Genomic DNA, 17,271 nt, shown 5'->3' with positions numbered 1-17,271 from the left:
TTAATACCAACTCATTTTCAAAGCTTAGTCCCACAGTCACTCCTCTGTGGGGTACTTGTTGTTTCGGCAACAGCACCGAACTTATTCCGAAATATTGACATTACCTTACATCAGCCTTTTAACCGCCACTTACTCTTCCCGCGAATTTGGGGTTAAACACAGCCACTACGTGGATCCCGAAGGAATCTCACCCAACTGACCAGCCAGGACATAGTCTTGCGGGAAACTGGCCACTCGTAGTACCAGACTATGCAAGGACTAAACCAAACAGTAAACTGTAACCAATTTTTTAGTCCCGGCCAGACTAGAGGTATTGGCCACCCTAATTATACCCCGGGTTTGTAATAACACCAAGGTGGAGGCTTCACCAAGGTAATGTGCCCCCGGGGGGTTTACGCTGAATGTAAAACATTACATAAATATCCAAGAACTTTACATAAACACTTTCATTTACTAAAGTCAATTCTGGACTGATCTTAACATTTATGCCGAATGTCATCGTGATATTTGTTAATTTCTATACAAATAATAATTTCTGAAATATCATTGGAAGTATTAAAAATATGATTACAATTTCCTGAAATTTTTTTATGTGGAAATATCTGAAATTTTTAAGTCCATATGTAATTAATAGAATCTATATAATGGCAAGTTCCGATATTTATTTTTTGATGACACGAAAAACATTAATAAATTGCATAAGCAGTAAATTGTGAAATTTCTCTATAATCGCAAGTCATTGTTCTCATGTAAATATAACAATAACTTAACATGTTATTCAAATTACCCAAAAAAAAATAAATAAAACTCTCCATTTATAAAAGATTTTACTGTATATAGAATGTATATATTAAACAAATATTGTTTATACCTGATTTTTCTATTATCCATATTATTCTCCATATTGTTTTGTGTTTGCAATATATTATGGACCAACTATTTACTCTATATATATATTTACTTTTAGAACATGTATTGAATCTTTAAAAAAAACAACAACAACAACAACAATAATAAATCCGGCAAAAGAGACTTCAAGAGAGATTGGTTGGATGAAAATTTACAAGCAAATAAATAGGAACGAGAAATTGATATAAAATTTACGACTTCTTTGAAACTATCGACAATATCAGTTGGTATTGAGCTAACCGACCCAGTGGTTGTCAGACAGTTGGTGTGTTAATTGTACGCGTTTAAAAAAAAAAAGTATTTTTTTATTTGAATTTAAGTGTGTATTGTGTGTTTTTTTTTTTTTTTTATATAAAAAAAAGAAATTGTTTGTGTTTTTTTAGCTAAAAAAGGTAAGATTTTTCTCAAAAGGAAAATGTGTTTTTTTTAATAAAAGATGCTTAAACTACATAAAGAAAAACTACTGTTAACTGTGTAAATATGTTATAAATTTGATTTTGTTATCTCTGACAAAAATATAGACAGACATGTGTTTTATTTGCTAATTTGGGGACATGCTTCTTTTACCTTGTGCAAAATAAATAAAAAATAGACGATAATAAATAATAAAAAAATACAAAAAAATCGGCTGTTTGTTATACAGAGAAATAGATAACCATGTGTATTATATGGTGGCTATGTTTTTTTTTCCTTTTTTTGTATAAAAACATGCAATGCAAAATTTTCTCTTAAAACTTGCTCAAATATTAAGTTATTAAACAGTTATTGTTTAATGCATAAAACACATGTTTAAATTTAAAATTATACTCTCTACATTCTATTTATGTTTTAAAATTTAACTAAAACTTTAGCATTAATTTATTTCAAGAAAAAAAAAATAAACAAATCTAAAGAAATGACAATATGTTCTATTAGTGCTCATACAGCTTTATTTAAATCAAGGGAATATTTGTTTTATTAGGAGACTTGATCCTTTACTAAAGAAAAAACAAAACAAAATTGTTGCTTTAAACATGGCGCTTAATTTCACTAATAACGGTTGTTATTGCCTTAAGAACTTTGGAAATAACATTTTAAGAGTTTTCTTGTAAATGCCGTTAAATTTCTCTTTTATGTTTCATACATTTTTCTCTTATTTTAATTAATTATTAATTAACAAATTACTTTTTTTATCAATTCTTTTGAGGTCTCTAATTAATGTCTTTAAAACAATGATAAGCAAAATTTTGTAGTTTTTTTGTTAGAAAAAGCCTGTCTGCATTTTAGCACTGTGTTAAATTTAAGAAATTATTGCAAAACTACTAAAAAGTATATTTACAATTTAACCCTTAAATGGCAACGCAATTTAAAAAAGGACAACATTTTCATAACCAAATTTTTTGTGAAATCTTACGTATCTATGAGGGTATTCAAACGATTATTCGTCGATCGGTGAATCGATCAATTTTTAACGATTAATCGATCGTATAAATGACGAATAAACCGAATAATTTATATCAATTACCCGATTAAGAAAATCATATTATTTATGCTATACGCACAATTTGGACGAACGACGAATTTTTCGGAATGATTTTTCGTCGTCTGATAATAGCTAATGACAATACAATATTATGTTAGAATATTCGAAAATTCGAAGTTATGTTCGAAAACATTTTTTATGTCTTTAAAATAACCTCTGCTAATTGTAATTTTCAAAATATTAGACCTTAAAGTATCGGTTCAATATCAATTTCTAAGTCTGTCCCTCTGTGTGTCCATATAAAAAGATAAATTGGTGAAATTTTGTTCTTGCATCACTCTCACTTCCATAATTCACTTAAAAACATTGCCAAACGAAATACAATCATTCACCAAATTTTATTAGAATTGCTATCAAGCTTCTTGAGGTCGCCCTGTTGACAACAATACTTCAGAAACATTGTAATAAGTTGTTCTGATTTACCTACTTCTAGAATGGGTTCATGCAAAAAGATTTCAGATTACTGAAAAGAATTCTTGAACATAATGACATTGCCTTTATTTCTACATCCAGTTTTGGAAAACAGTGTTGTGTTTCTAATGTATTTCTAATAAGTTCTTCTGCAATACATAGTTATACACTAGTTCTCGAATAATTGAATACTCTAGTATCTACCATATTGTTTGTCTATAACGTTAAGACTAACCCGAAAATAGACTTCGACAAACCGCAAACTACATGGTTTGTTTTATCAATTCTTATTAAAGTGAAGTCTCTAATTAATGACTTTTAAATAATGATAAGAACAATTCTGTAGTTTTTTTTTTGTTTTTGTTTTTTTTTTTTGTTAGAAAAACCTGTCTGTGTTTTAGCACTGTGTTAAATTTTAGAATTTATTGATAAACTAATTTAAGTATATTTGCAATTTAACCCTTAAATGGCAATGATATTAAAGATGGAAAAATTTAATAGACACATTTTTTATGAAATCCTATGAAAAGCCTCATATCTGAGAATTGTACTTGATTTTTGATTGGATATAATTAGTGCCTTACACTGTTTTATATACCATTGACACTTGAATGCAAATTATTTTCTTTGTTTTATCAATTCTTGTTAAAGCGAAGTCTTTAATTAATGACTTTGTAGTTTTTTATAAAAAAAAAACAATCTGCGTTTTTGTACTGTGTTCAATTTTAGAAATTATTGATAAACTTTATATAGTATATTTGCAATTTAATCCTTAATTGGCAATATTATTTAAAAGAGGGAACAATAGCCAAATTTTCGTGCAATGCAACGTATCTATATTGTTGCCTTTAATGTTGTTATTGTAACAGTTTGACTGTTGCCGATAATTCTTTACTGGGGAAAAAACTTTCCGTTGATACAGCTGTTAAGCTGGAGGTCCACATCAAGCGTTCTACCCTTTCTCGCATTCTACTCGTCTGTCAAAAAGTTAAATCAATGTATTTGTATGTTGAAAGTTACAAGTACAATAGCGTAGAATGCTTTGACGTGGAGAATGCTTAAAGTAGATCTACATTCTACTTTTATAAGCGTCACAAGCGACGCACGAACATGTCAGCTGATTTTGACATTTAATATTGTTTATTTAATGCGTATTTATAAATTTTAATAAAATAAAATGAGTTTACATTCGTAATTCAGCTCTGGGTGGAGGAAGACCGTCGTGCGTCGTTGCCATTATCGCTTAAGGGTAATCAGGCCGTCCTTTTTGCTCTGCCTTCGAGAGTTTTACGTTTCAAACAGCATTGGCTAATGTGTGACGTCAGATAACTGTACCGAGTTACAGTTTTTCTTGAGGTGCATAATTGGCCATGTGCAATCCTTTTAACTTAACCTAAGTTTTTAATTTGGAACATATGAGCTAGTTTTTTCTAGCTAGAATTGGTGATGGCGTTGTATAATTTTAATTACTGGCCAAATAAATCTTAGTTTTCGAAACTAAGTAACTTAAAGAACAAACAAACAAAAGAGTTTAATCATGAAAAAACAGACAGACAGACAGACAGACAGACAGATAGACGGACAGGCAGACAGACGGACATGGCTTAATCGACTCCGCTATCTAAAAGGATCCAGAATATATAGACTTTATAGGGTCAGAAAATTATATTATAGAAATTACAAACGGAATGACAAACTTACCCTTCTTACGAAGGTGAAGGGTATAAAAAGCGTTGCATGAAGCGTAAAACGCAAAGAAAGCATGAAAAGCGCGTAATACTTTGAAGCGTAGTGTGGACCTCCTTCTTTAATGGGTTGACAATTTTTAGCCGAATATGAATCGGGTCGTTGCGTCATAGCTTTTTCACCGAAATTCTAAGTACTTCAAGTATATTTCACTTCCAAATATCTATCAAGAAATGAACATAAAAATAACATCTTGAGAATGACTTTGAAAGTAGTGAATCTGGAATCAAATTAAAAGAACATTAAGCCTGTGTTGAAATCATCACATCTTTAAGGTCTTTTTCAACACTTTCCTGAAGTAAATTCTACTTCTATTTCCCTTCTTTTGGAAGTTCTTTTTTTCTCGAAGGTTTTTAAGGCTTGTTTAACATTGTTATTTGAATACTAAAAATAATAATTGAACAAATGTAGACAGAGGCTCATTTTAGCGGTAATCATAACCTACTATCCTATTGGTAATTAGAAAATTAAGTCGCAACTTCAAGTTTTACCAGATTCTATTGAAATGACCTTATGATCACAGGAGTTTCAATTGAGTATAACTATTTACATTCAAAATTAAAATTAATCTCAAATTGCTCCTTCATAATCCTTTACAATGAAAGCTTTTAATCATTATATTAACGACCAAATCATCTGGCATGATCCATTAACCAGATCCTATTGAGATGATCTTATTGAGATGATCACTGGAGTCAACTGAGTATTAATCTCAAATAAATCCTCCAAACCCCTTTACAGTGACAGCTGCTACCTTTCTTTATTATCAATATTTTCAATAAGTTTCGGCTTAAGTGACAATGATATCTGGTATGATCCATTAACTAGATCCTATTGAGAGGACCTTATGATCACTAGAGTTAACTGAGTATTAATCTTAAATAACTCCTCCATACCCCTTTACGATGACAGCTGCTACCTTTCTTTATTATCACTATTTTCAATAAGTTTTTGCTTAAGTGATAATAATATCGTATCCTGTATTAATTCAATAACGATACGAAGTCCTTTGAATATATTCATCTTTTTTGGAACTAAACTAAAATAACCTTGATTTAAAACCCAAGGTGTCCCAGTAGTTATTGATGAAACATTGTTCGCAAGAGACATATGTAGGTAAAATAGATACAAAAGCTTTATTCTTTAACAAATCATCAAAATAAATTTAGTTGAAAAAGTTTACATAAATTACCATCTTATAAAACTTAATTTTACACTTCGTTTACAAAGAATGTATATGAATTTTTTGCAAGTCATTACGTTATCAGGTTATAACCTTAAGTTGTAATTTAATGACAAGAAGAAAAAACAACTTTTAGTAAGTCTAGACTCTAGACTTATACATATTTTTAACTTTCTTTAATTTCGTTAATTAAGAATTGTTCACTTTAAATTTGAATAAACTAGCTGTTTTACTTGTGTTAAAAGTAATGTTCTTTACTAAAGGCTGTTAATGCTAGGAGATTGTATCCTTATTTTACTGATTTCTCTAGACTTTTGTCAGACTGAAAATGAAGATAATTATGTCCTGTTGTTTTAAAGTTAGGCAGGATTTAAAAGATAGTTTATAATACATAAAAGTTAATTAGTTTGTTTTACACCTAACTGTGGAAAGAGTCTAGACTTAATAGGGCTTTGTTTAAGCTAATATCAACAGACTGTCAATATAACATTTCTGCCATTGGAATTATGAAGCAATTTATGGGCCGATTTTGTATCTCGGTTGACACTTCAGTTGCACAGCCAGATGCTAAAATAATGTGAATACTAGACGGTTTATAAGCACTCGCTTGGAAAGTTTATCGCCAATAGAAGTGAAAATTTTATTCCCTTAAAATTTTCACTTCCCTCGAAGGGAAAATTGCCATCGTGAATTTGTTGTGAACAATTCATTCACAATAGTAGAGTTTTTATGGAACAGCTGTTCAATGTTTACAAAATTCCATCAACAAATTTCACAACAGCGGAAATTTGTTCACGACAAAAAAGTTATTAAACGAAAAAAGTAAAAAGGGAACATATTTCCCGTGAAATGATGCCTAGTGATAATAAGGGTTTTATTCAATAATAATCGTTTTAATCTAATGAGTTTTTGCATGACCTAAACCATTTCTAGACTGAAATCATTTTCTTATTTTAAAGTTGCCAACGCAACAAAAGTTTGGTTAACATACCCAAAAACATTATTAGTTAATCATGAGAGATCATTTTGCAAACTTTTTAAAAATCAACTAAAAATTACAAGTTTTTAAAATTTTGTATTTTGTATTTCCAAATTCCCAGTGAACCGTGTTTTAATTTCAAAAACCAACAAACGTAATCATATTTCTGATAAAGTATATATTTTTTTCAAAAATATTTCATAATTTTTTTTTAAACCTCAATTGCAAATTAGTGGGAAATATATCATTTTTTAAGTAAAATATTTAAATTCAATTAGAAATACTTTATGGAAAACCCGTATGCAGTAAATAAAATGCTCTCCTATAAATATTAGATTGATTTTATTATGAGATTTAGCCATAAAAGAAACTTACCAGGAAAAACTTTACTTACCCGGTAAGCAGGCAAGTAATATTGAAGCAATGTGAAAGTACTTACTTTTGTGAGACGAAATTCAAAAAATAATTGGTTACAAATGTGCTTACCCAACTTTCCCGGGCTTAAACCATTTGAACCACAAACGTTGGATAGATGCTTTAGATAATTGGACTAATTCTCTAGATAATTGGCTACAAGAAGTCCCATTAAAAAAATTAAGTAATGTTATTGATAACGGCCACTCATTACCAGGTAATATATTAAATAACTATATTATCTAGATTACTCATTAGTTAGTTAGTTATCAACTGATTCTCATAAAATTCGGTAGAGTGATTTATGCTTATAAGAAACTTACTTGTGTTGTATTTTGAAGCCAGTAATGAACATTAAAATAATTTTCTTAGGGCAACCTTACCCCTAGGTCCTCATAAAATTCTATAAACAGATTTCTGCTCATAAGAAACTTAATTATATAGAATTTTAGCGTTTAACATGTATTTTTAAGGCTTTGAAGTCATTTCTTTGGAGGGGTAGGGTCGATTATGATCCTCATAAATCTTAAAAGAAAGATTTTGGCTCATATAAAACATATTTATACTCAATTTCATTGCTATAGTCGCATTTTAACACAGTTATGATTGTTAAAGCTGTTTTTCGGGGGGTCATTTGTAAGTGGGCTATACGAAAAAGTGCACCGATATTGTCATTTTCAATACCAAACAAATCTTGCCTATAGGAAATATTTGTGTAAAATTTCAACCCTCTAGCTCTATCCGTTCGGACACTATTGTGCTTTCAACAGGCAGACGGATGGACAGATATGGATAGATCGTCTTAGAATGTAATAAAGACCCAGAATATATATACTTTTGGGGGTCTTTTATAAATATTTCAATGTGTTACAAACGGAATGACAAAATCAATATAACCCTCATCTTTTTTTTGATGGTGGGTATAATATAGCTTAACAATATTTTATTCACCTTTACCGAATGAGACTAGACAAGGGTCTGAGATCCGAATCTCCTAATTGCTACTTGTTTAGATTGACCTACGAAAAATGAAAAACAATTACCAACCAGTCCTAGCATACTTGGATGAATCCTAGGTTATCCAAGCCCATGTTAAGATTTGATGACTATACAATTGGGGAACTATTATGATTGGACAGGGAGATTATGAGGATTCTAGTAGGACAGACAACAGGTCATTGTGGCATTGGAACTTTTATACATAACTGGATTGGTAACACCAGGATTTTAGTAGGTTGTGGAAAGATGAGTAGTAAAATAGGAAAATTCTTCTCTGATTCTAAACACCGGAAAATTTAAGCAGAATGGAAAGAATTGCACGACATCCATGGTGTTGTGGCCAAGACTAAATAAAAAGGTAATGAGAATACTAATAAATGTGGTCAAGAAAATTTTAAGAATTAAGAATTTTAGCCTTTCTACATAAATGGGTTGGCAACAGCAGGATTTCAGTAGGTTGTGTGAAGGCAATGAGGAGTGAAATAGGAAAATTCTTCTCTAATTCTGATCTCTGAGAAAATTTAAGCGGAGTGGAATGAATTGCACGACATCCATGGTGTTGTGGCCAAGACTAGATGAGAAGGTAATGAGAATACTATTAAATGTGGTCAAGAAGTTTTTAAGAATTAACAACTGTACCCTTTCTACAGAATTGGGTTGATAACACCAGGATTTTAGTATGTTGTGTGAAGACAATGAGGAGTAAAATAAGAAAATTCTTCTCTGATTCTGATCTCTGAGAAAATTTAGGCAGAGTAGTAAATATTAACAATAATTAAACAGTTTCTCAAAATTGATGTTAATCCGCTGAAAAATGGAACTGTTTTTAAATTAAAAGTATACGTTCTCTGAAGCTTCCTAGAACTAGTTCCGAGGTTGACAATTGATTTTGAAACTAGTTCCAGAACCGAGCCAAAGATTGAGTGCCGTATCCATAATAGTTCTGAAGGTGACAATTTGGCAGAGTAGGATGAATTGCACGATATCGATGGTGCTTTGCCCATGACTAGCTGAGAATACTATTAAATGTTGTGGAGAAGATTTTAAGAATTATTTGCATCCTTTCTAGGTTATGTGAAGAAGAGCATTTACAAAGAAAACTCCTGCAAATTTTCCAAAAATATTTCAATTTAACAAAACAATAAAAACTAAACTCAACTCCTCCCCCATAATAATTCATAAATTCTAATTTCTAAACAGGTTTTGCACAAAATGATGTACTTTTCCATGATCATGTCATTGTTGATTTATTTCTACAAAAAAAAAACTTCAAACACGTGTATGAATAATTAAATAAAATTAAGAAACTCTAAAGAAAACAAATTTAAAAAAAAAATAGTGTCAAAACTCACAAAAAAACTTTAATTTCTATTGTTAATTATTTGCAAGTCATGGTGCTTATGTATATGGATGGCGTGTCAGGCACAAGCGGATGTTATTATACGGCTAACAAATATTTATTTATACTAGTCTTTTAAGCTACTTTTTTTCTGTTGGTAATAATAATTATTCACTTAATTAGAAATTAGCAGAAGAAATAAATTTGGCAAAAAAAATATAAGCAACATGAGTTTATAATTACCTGTACTTAAGTAAATAGTATAAATCAAATTAAAATTCTAATAGTTTAGAAGAAACCATCCAAAAAAAGATTTATTTATATTCATTGCAACTAACCATCCAGTTTTTGTTATCTTTTGTTTTGTTGCCATACTAAATAAATTTTGATAATAACATAGAAATGAAATACAAATACTAAGCGGCCAAAGTAAAATTAATTAAACAAAACGCGTGTAAAGTAGAAAAACAAAATCTGCCGGCTTTTGAAAAAAAAAATAATAACACGAGTATTTTTATTATTTTTATTTTAATCAACCATTTTTAAAAATAACAAATAACACCATTTCTTAGTGAAAATAAATATGTAGAGAAAATTCGACCTTGCGGATTTTTAAATGACCTTCTGTAGTTTTTAGTAATTTAGTTGAAATTAATAGAAATTTGTATTACATTTTGCATAATGTTTAGTTAACTTGCATTTTTTTTTTTGAGAATTTTTATTATGATTTAAAATTTTAACCTAAGTTTTAAATGGGATATAGTTTAACGAGGTTAGTGTGGTTTAATAACGACCATGATATTACACATTATATGCTCTTCGTAGAACCATTAGAACTAGTTTAGATCTATATTTCTGTTGTAAACAGTTTGGAGTTTTTTATAACACATACTTTACTGTTTTATATTTTTAAAGTAATTTGCAATTGGAAATTGTTATTTAGAAAACACTTTACAATTTAGAGATAAGTTATAAAAGATTTTGCATTAAATTAGGTCATTATACGAAAAAAAATTCAGAACTTGTTCTAAAAAAAAGTGCAAATAGAACTTTAGATTCTTAAACAACAACCTTGAAACTTGAGTTGTTGCCATTGGGTCTAGAAACTGTTCCTCCGAACATTGTTTTGATTGTAAAGTTTTTCTAAAAAGTTGTTGAATTAATACTACACTAGTTCTATGGAATGCATACTAGTAACGAGACAACTTCTTGGAATCAGTTTAAGAAAGTGGTAAAAAATTAAAGTTTTTTTTTTTAATTTATTTGTTTCGAAATAGAAAACGCATTTAGTTTCTTAAAATTGATGCTAATCCGCTGAAAAAAGAACTGTTTTTAAATTAAAAGCATACGTTCTCTAAAGCTTTCTAGAACTAGTTCGGAGGTTGACAATTTCGAACAAAAATTATTAATTTAAGAACTAGTTCCAGAACCGACCCAAAGAATGAGTGCTCTAAAGGTGTAAACTTCGAAAAGAAATCATTGATCTCAAAGCCAAAGAAGAACGTATACAGGCTATAACCATGCGTTCTAGAATTAGTTGTGAAATTAATACAATTTTTGCTGGATAACGTTTGTTAATCAAACACTTACACTTGTTTATATTATTACATCATTTCTATGAAACTTTAACAAAATGTTTATTGAGCTTTTCTTCATAAGTTTTCAAAATTGGAAATAAGTTTCCTTTTTAGGATTATTGAGAACCTGAAAACTGGTTAAGTTAACAATTGGTAAAGGTTCTACTGTAATTTTATATTTTAGATTTGTTTGTTCAAGTATTTCTTGTCGGACAAGAGTACTTGACTAAAATAACAGTGATACCTGACGAGGTTTAATCAATAATTTTTATCGTTATTATGGTCGAAAATCCTAAAGCACCTACATTACTTGTGACCATCTCGAATTCGGGAAATGGGTTAGAAAATTTTTAGGTTGGTACACGCCTTGAGTTCTCCCTTGCATATATGCCAGAAGAATACTTAAAGAAAGATTCAAAAATATATGCTTCAAAGAGAAAGCGTCCACGATGGTACATTACATTAATCAATAGTTTTGAAGCTATTATCATCACCAGGGATCTATGGTCGAAGATCATCATCGTGCCTCCTGCCTGTTATTGATGTCATTATCCTATACTTCATATCGAGTTAGTATGACTACAAATGATGCTTGTTATAAGGGAAAAAACTGTCGATAGCTTCAGCTATCACTGAGTTAACAGTGTCCATACTTGAATCGCAGATCCAATTGTCATGGTTAAGATAAGTCAAATTACCTTGAAAATGTTGAAAAGTTGTCTTGTAAAAGTTTGAAAAAAAATCGTGAGAACTTCCGTTTATGATCTACAGATCAAGAAAATAATCATTACAAGCAAGTAAATAATCCATTTTGTAATAAATCCTACTAGGGTTGTGTAACATAGACGTATCTACGGTAGATACCGTGCCACTCCAATGTTAACATGGACATAAAAAGTCCTTTAGACTTTCTGACGAATGTTGTTTCTTTCAAGCGAAGATCCTAGCGATCAAAAAATCTATGGTATTAATACGAAAGTATATGTTTCCCACAATAAACAGTTCTCCGCTGTATAAAACTGAAGTTTTCCTCCAGCAGAATGAAAAGTTCTAGCCTTGACCTATAAAGGGAAAAGACATGATTCTAAAGTCCCATTAAAAGATTGCAAGATATTCTAACGATCTGCAAAAAAGATCAGTTCTACGCATAATAAACCAGAAGTTTCCCACTCCCCCACAAAACAAGATTCGAACAGAAGGGTCCGTCCCTTCTAAAGTTACCACTTTTAAACTTCTCTGAAATATTGTGAGAAATTCATAACCAGTCATGAGGGTATCCAAGATTGGACTGGATAGATGTAGTCTAAAGACTCTGATAGAGGATTTAAGGAGGCATTGTTCAATTAAGAGGTTTTAGGCTTTAAACCAAGATTCGTATATTGACCTAAAAAGAAGGGACAGGAGGCTAAAGTTACCACTTTTAAACTTCTCTGAGAGATTGTAAGACATTCACAATTAGTCCTGAGACATTTAAATGGAGTACAAAGACTTGAGCCAAAAGCAAAAAGGGTTATCAAAGATTGGACTGGGTAAATATAGTCTAAAGACTCTGATCAGGATTTAAGGAGGCATTGTTTAATTAAGAGCTTTTAAACTTTAAACCAAGGTTCGAACATTGACCTAGAAAGAAGGGACAGGTAGCTTAAGTTACCATTTTGAAACTTCTCTGAAAAATTGTAAGGCGTTCACAACTAATCCTGAGACTTTTAAATGTAGTATAAAGACTTGAGGCAAAAGCAAAAAGGGTATTCAAGATTGGACTGGGTAGATGCAGTCTAAAGACTCTGATAGAGGATTTAAGGAGGCATTGTTCAATTAAGAGGTTTTAGGCTTTACACCAAGGTTCGTATATTGACCTAAAAAGAAGGGAGAGGAGCCTTAAGTTACCACTTTTAAACTTCTCTGAAAGATTGTAAGACATTCACAACTCGTGCTGAGACATTTGGAGTATAAAGACTTGAGGCAAAAGCAAAAAGAGTATCCAAGATTGGACTGAATAGATGTAGTTTAAAGACTCTGATAGAGGATTTAAGGAGGCATTGTTCAATTAATACAAAATTATCGTTATGATCGGAACTTTTTATGAATGATTCAATAATATAATGGATTTTTTGTGCCGTTGTTGGGGACTACAGGTTTTCAAATACAAATAGCTATAAAATTATGGTTAGTTTTCATGTTAAAATGATTTTATCAGGACAATTACGTCATTTTTCGTTTGAAGTAAGTAAGGAATGGGATCTTTTATCAAATTTTCTTCATGATCTAAATTTAAGCAAAATTTGGAATCGAAATAAAACATTGACCTAAAAAGAAGGGACAGGAGGCTAAAATTACCACTTTTAAACTTCTCTGAGAGATTGTAAGAAATTCACAATTAGTCCTGAGACTTGAGGCAAAAGCAAAAAGGGTATCCAAGATTGGACTGGATAGATGTAGTTTAAAGACTCTGATAGGGGATTTAAGGAGGCATTGTTCAATTAAGAGGTTTTAGGCTTTAAACCAAGGTTCGTATATTGACCTAAAAAGAAGGGAGAGGAGCCTTAAGTTACCACTTTTAAACTTCTCTGAAAGATTGTAAGACATTCACAACTCGTGCTGAGACATTTGGAGTATAAAGACTTGAGGCAAAAGCAAAAAGGGTATCCAAGATTGGACTGAATATATGTAGTTTAAAGACTCTGATAGAGGATTTAAGGAGGCATTGTTCAATTAATACAAAATTATCGTTATGATCGGAACTTTTTATGAATGATTCAATAATATAATGGATTTTTTGTGCCGTTGTTGGGGACTACAGGTTTTCAAATACAAATAGCTATAAAATTATGGTTAGTTTTCATGTTAAACTGATTTTATCAGGACAATTACGTCATTTTTCGTTTGAAGTAAGTAAGGAATGCGATCTTTTATCAAATTTTCTTCATGATCTAAATTTAAGCAAAATTTGGAATCGAAATAAAACTTTTAAGACTCAATCTTACTCAAATCTCTTCTGCTTTTCTATTAAATATTGTTTTTAAAGGGAATAGCACGCTTCTAAAAGTAAAGTGCCACTACAAGTAAAGTGCCATATATGGAACTTTTCGTAAATTTTTAATGGAATACTACTGATGACAATATTCAAACGTTAAAAGGTATTTCATTCCAACATCATATAACCATGTGTTCATATATTTCAAAATTTTCTTATAAATTTCAATTCTAACATTTATCGTCTTTAATTTTACCACAAAAAAAGACAATTTCACAAAATTTCAAAATATTAACTAAACCATTCATTTTACTTTCATATATTTCATCATATTTTAGATTTCAATCTTAATATTTCAAATAAAACATGTGTACAACTTAATTAACACCCAAATAATTAATAATTTCTTAGTAATTAATTAAACAAAAAAACTTTTTTACAAATAAATACGAAATTTTGTAAATTAAAAATGAATAGGAAGTAGAGATAGTTGATAAACTATCTATAAGTTATTGATAGATATTGAATAATTAGAGGTTCTATTACTTTCTTTTAAGTATATTTTTGGCAGATTATATTTATATAGTGTGGAAAAATTATTATCAGTCACCTATATAATAATTTTGTTGTGTTTTTGAAACCATTACGTAGATATTTGTTAAAAATAACAAACAACAACAAAATTAATAAATAATTAAAACACAACTTGGTATCAAAAAAATAAAAAAACAAAACTAGATTGCAAGTTCAAGTAATAAGTGACCAACTGTTTTTGTCTGACAAGCCCCGCTAGAAACTAATATTTTTCTAAACAACAACAACAACAACAATAACAAAATACACACTTATAATTTAACAACTGATAATGGCAAGAAACTGATTATAACCAGTTTACCACACATTTTCATGTTATGCTTAAAAGCATAAAACCACCAGTTCAAAACTAACTGGAAAACAATAAAGAAGTGTTTTTAAATAAAACAAAATATTTTCTAATTATTTTGCAGTATTTAATTTTTTGTACTACTACATACCCAAAAATATAATACAAAATGCCTGCCAACAAGCCCTATCAAAGACCAAAGGATTTTGCTGATCCTGGTAAACAATCAAAATGTACCTGGAAATTGGGTACAACTGAAAAGAGTCCACACACCAAGAGAGGAATGTAAGTTTTCTTAATGTTGTAAAAAATGGATATGTTTTTTAAAAAATATATTTTTTATAGCAACCACCCCACCAAGTTGACCCCCGATGTTTTGCATGCCATTGGCTGTACCCCTTTGATTAAATTGAATAGTATTCCCAAATCGGAGGGTATTAAATGTGATATGTGTAAGTATTATAAGAATTGAAGAGTTAAATAAACTGAGTTACTTGCCATAATTTTGCTTCAACTTTATCAATTATTCCTAAATACCTTACAGATGCTAAATGTGAATTCATTAACCCTGGCGGTTCGATTAAGGATCGTATTGGTTTTCGTATGGTAGTTGATGCTGAAGCCAAGGGTCTCTTGAAACCTGGCAGTACTATTATTGAACCTACCTCGGGTAATACAGGTATTGGTTTGGCCATGGCCTGTGCCGTCAAGGGTTACAATTGCCTAATTGTTATGCCCGAGAAAATGTCTAACGAAAAAGTATATGCTCTACGTGCTTTGGGTGCTAAAATTATTCGTACCCCCACCGAGGCTCCCTATGACTCACCTGAAGGTTTGATTTGTGTAGCTCAACGTTTGGAGAAGGAAATTCCCAATGCTATCGTCTTGAATCAATATGTCAATCCTGGTAATCCTTTGGCTCATTACGATGGTACAGCTGCTGAGATTTTATGGCAAACAGACAATCAAGTTGATATGGTTGTATGCACCGCCGGTACTGGTGGTACTATTTCCGGTATTGCTCGTAAAATCAAAGAAGAATTGCCTACTTGTCAAGTTGTTGGTGTTGATCCCATCGGTTCCACTTTGGCCCGCCCCGAATCCATGAACAAGGAAAAGGTTAGCTTTTTTGAAGTAGAGGGTATTGGTTACGACTTCGTGCCCACCGTATTGGATCACTCGGTCATTGACTTCTGGACCAAGATTTCCGATAAGGATTGTTTCACCATGGCCAGACGTTTGCAAGCCGAAGAAGCTTTATTGTGTGGTGGCTCCAGTGGTGGTGCCATGCGTGGTGCTCTCAATGCTGCCAAGAGCTTGAAGGAGGGCCAAAAGTGTGTTGTCATCTTGCCCGATGGCATTCGTAACTACATGACGAAATTTGTTTCTGACAATTGGATGGAAGCCCGTGACTTCAAAGAAGTTGTTAACGAACACAACCATTGGTGGTGGAATACTCCTGTAGCTGATTTGAAATTCCCTGCTCCCGTTACCATTAAATCGAACACCACTTTCGGCGAGGCCATTAAAATCATGAAAGAACACAAATTGCAACAGATTGCTGTTTTAGATGAAGAGGATAAGTATGTTTGCAATTGAAATATAAAATAAACAAATTTTTAATCCACCTTTTTTTGTATTTCAGCTCCTTGGTGGGTACTGTTGGCGAGGAGACTTTGCTTACTCAAATTGTTAGCATGAATCGCTCATTGGATGAACCAGCTGTCAAGGCTGCTGCCAAGCGTGTCATTCGCATACCCTCTAATGGTATCTTAGGCAAATTGGCTCGTGTCTTGGAAGTCGATCCCGCTGTTGTTATTGTTGATGTTGAAGGTAAGCTTTGCCAAAAATTTTAATTTTTCTAATAACTTTTCACAGTGAAAATACATTTTTGCTTTCAAACTAAAAATGGCGGTAATTTTTTTTACAACCAAACTCTTGCCGTTATCAGTGCTGCCAATTATTATTAATTTTTCTTTTCTTACAAAAACGCCAAAATTTTATCGCTTTTTATAAAAACCGTTATTTTTCCACTATTTTAAATCGAAATTTATATTCTTTTCTTTCTAGATGGCAAAGAAGTTTTGAAGGCTGTTGTTACTAAATCCGATATTATGCCCTTCATTGCTTCCGGTCCCTCGAAAGCAACAAATGGCACTAATGGCACCAATGGCTCTAGTCATTAATTATTTTGTATAAAAAAATATTTTTACTTATAAAATAACTTGCAATATACTTATTTAACTATAAAAAAACTATAATTTAAAATTATAATAAAATTTATGACAATTTTTTTATTAAGTTAAAAAGTTCCAGTTTTTTATTTTTTAGAAAA

General features: G+C 31.0%; 1 protein-coding gene across 1 annotated transcript; it reads left to right on the top strand.

Annotated features, from left to right (window-relative positions):
* Window positions 1-1,132: 1,132 nt before the first annotated feature.
* Window positions 1,133-17,245, top strand: LOC111684334 (cystathionine beta-synthase). The gene is made up of 6 exons (XM_023446481.2): window positions 1,133-1,301; window positions 15,061-15,221; window positions 15,282-15,388; window positions 15,481-16,519; window positions 16,582-16,769; window positions 17,007-17,245. The coding sequence occupies exons 2-6, from the start codon at window positions 15,106-15,108 to the stop codon at window positions 17,120-17,122; spliced, it is 1,566 nt and encodes a 521-aa protein (XP_023302249.2). The 5' UTR covers window positions 1,133-1,301; window positions 15,061-15,105; the 3' UTR covers window positions 17,123-17,245.
* The last annotated feature ends 26 nt before the right edge of the window (window positions 17,246-17,271 follow it).

The sequence above is a fragment of the Lucilia cuprina genome, chromosome 3, assembly GCF_022045245.1.
Source record: "Lucilia cuprina isolate Lc7/37 chromosome 3, ASM2204524v1, whole genome shotgun sequence".
NCBI lineage: Eukaryota > Metazoa > Arthropoda > Insecta > Diptera > Calliphoridae > Lucilia > Lucilia cuprina.
Note: the sequence above shows the minus strand (reverse complement) of the source record. Positions and strands in the feature narration are given on the sequence as shown.

Excerpts from the sequence above, each read along its gene's own strand:
- LOC111684334 (XM_023446481.2), top strand. The coding sequence starts at position 15,106 with ATGCCTGCCAACAAGCCCTATCAAAGACCAAAGGATTTTGCTGATCCT. Across the intron at positions 16,520-16,581 it reads GTTTTAGATGAAGAGGATAA|CTCCTTGGTGGGTACTGTTG; the intron begins GTATGTTTGCAA and ends TTTGTATTTCAG. Across the intron at positions 16,770-17,006 it reads TGTTATTGTTGATGTTGAAG|ATGGCAAAGAAGTTTTGAAG; the intron begins GTAAGCTTTGCC and ends TTTTCTTTCTAG.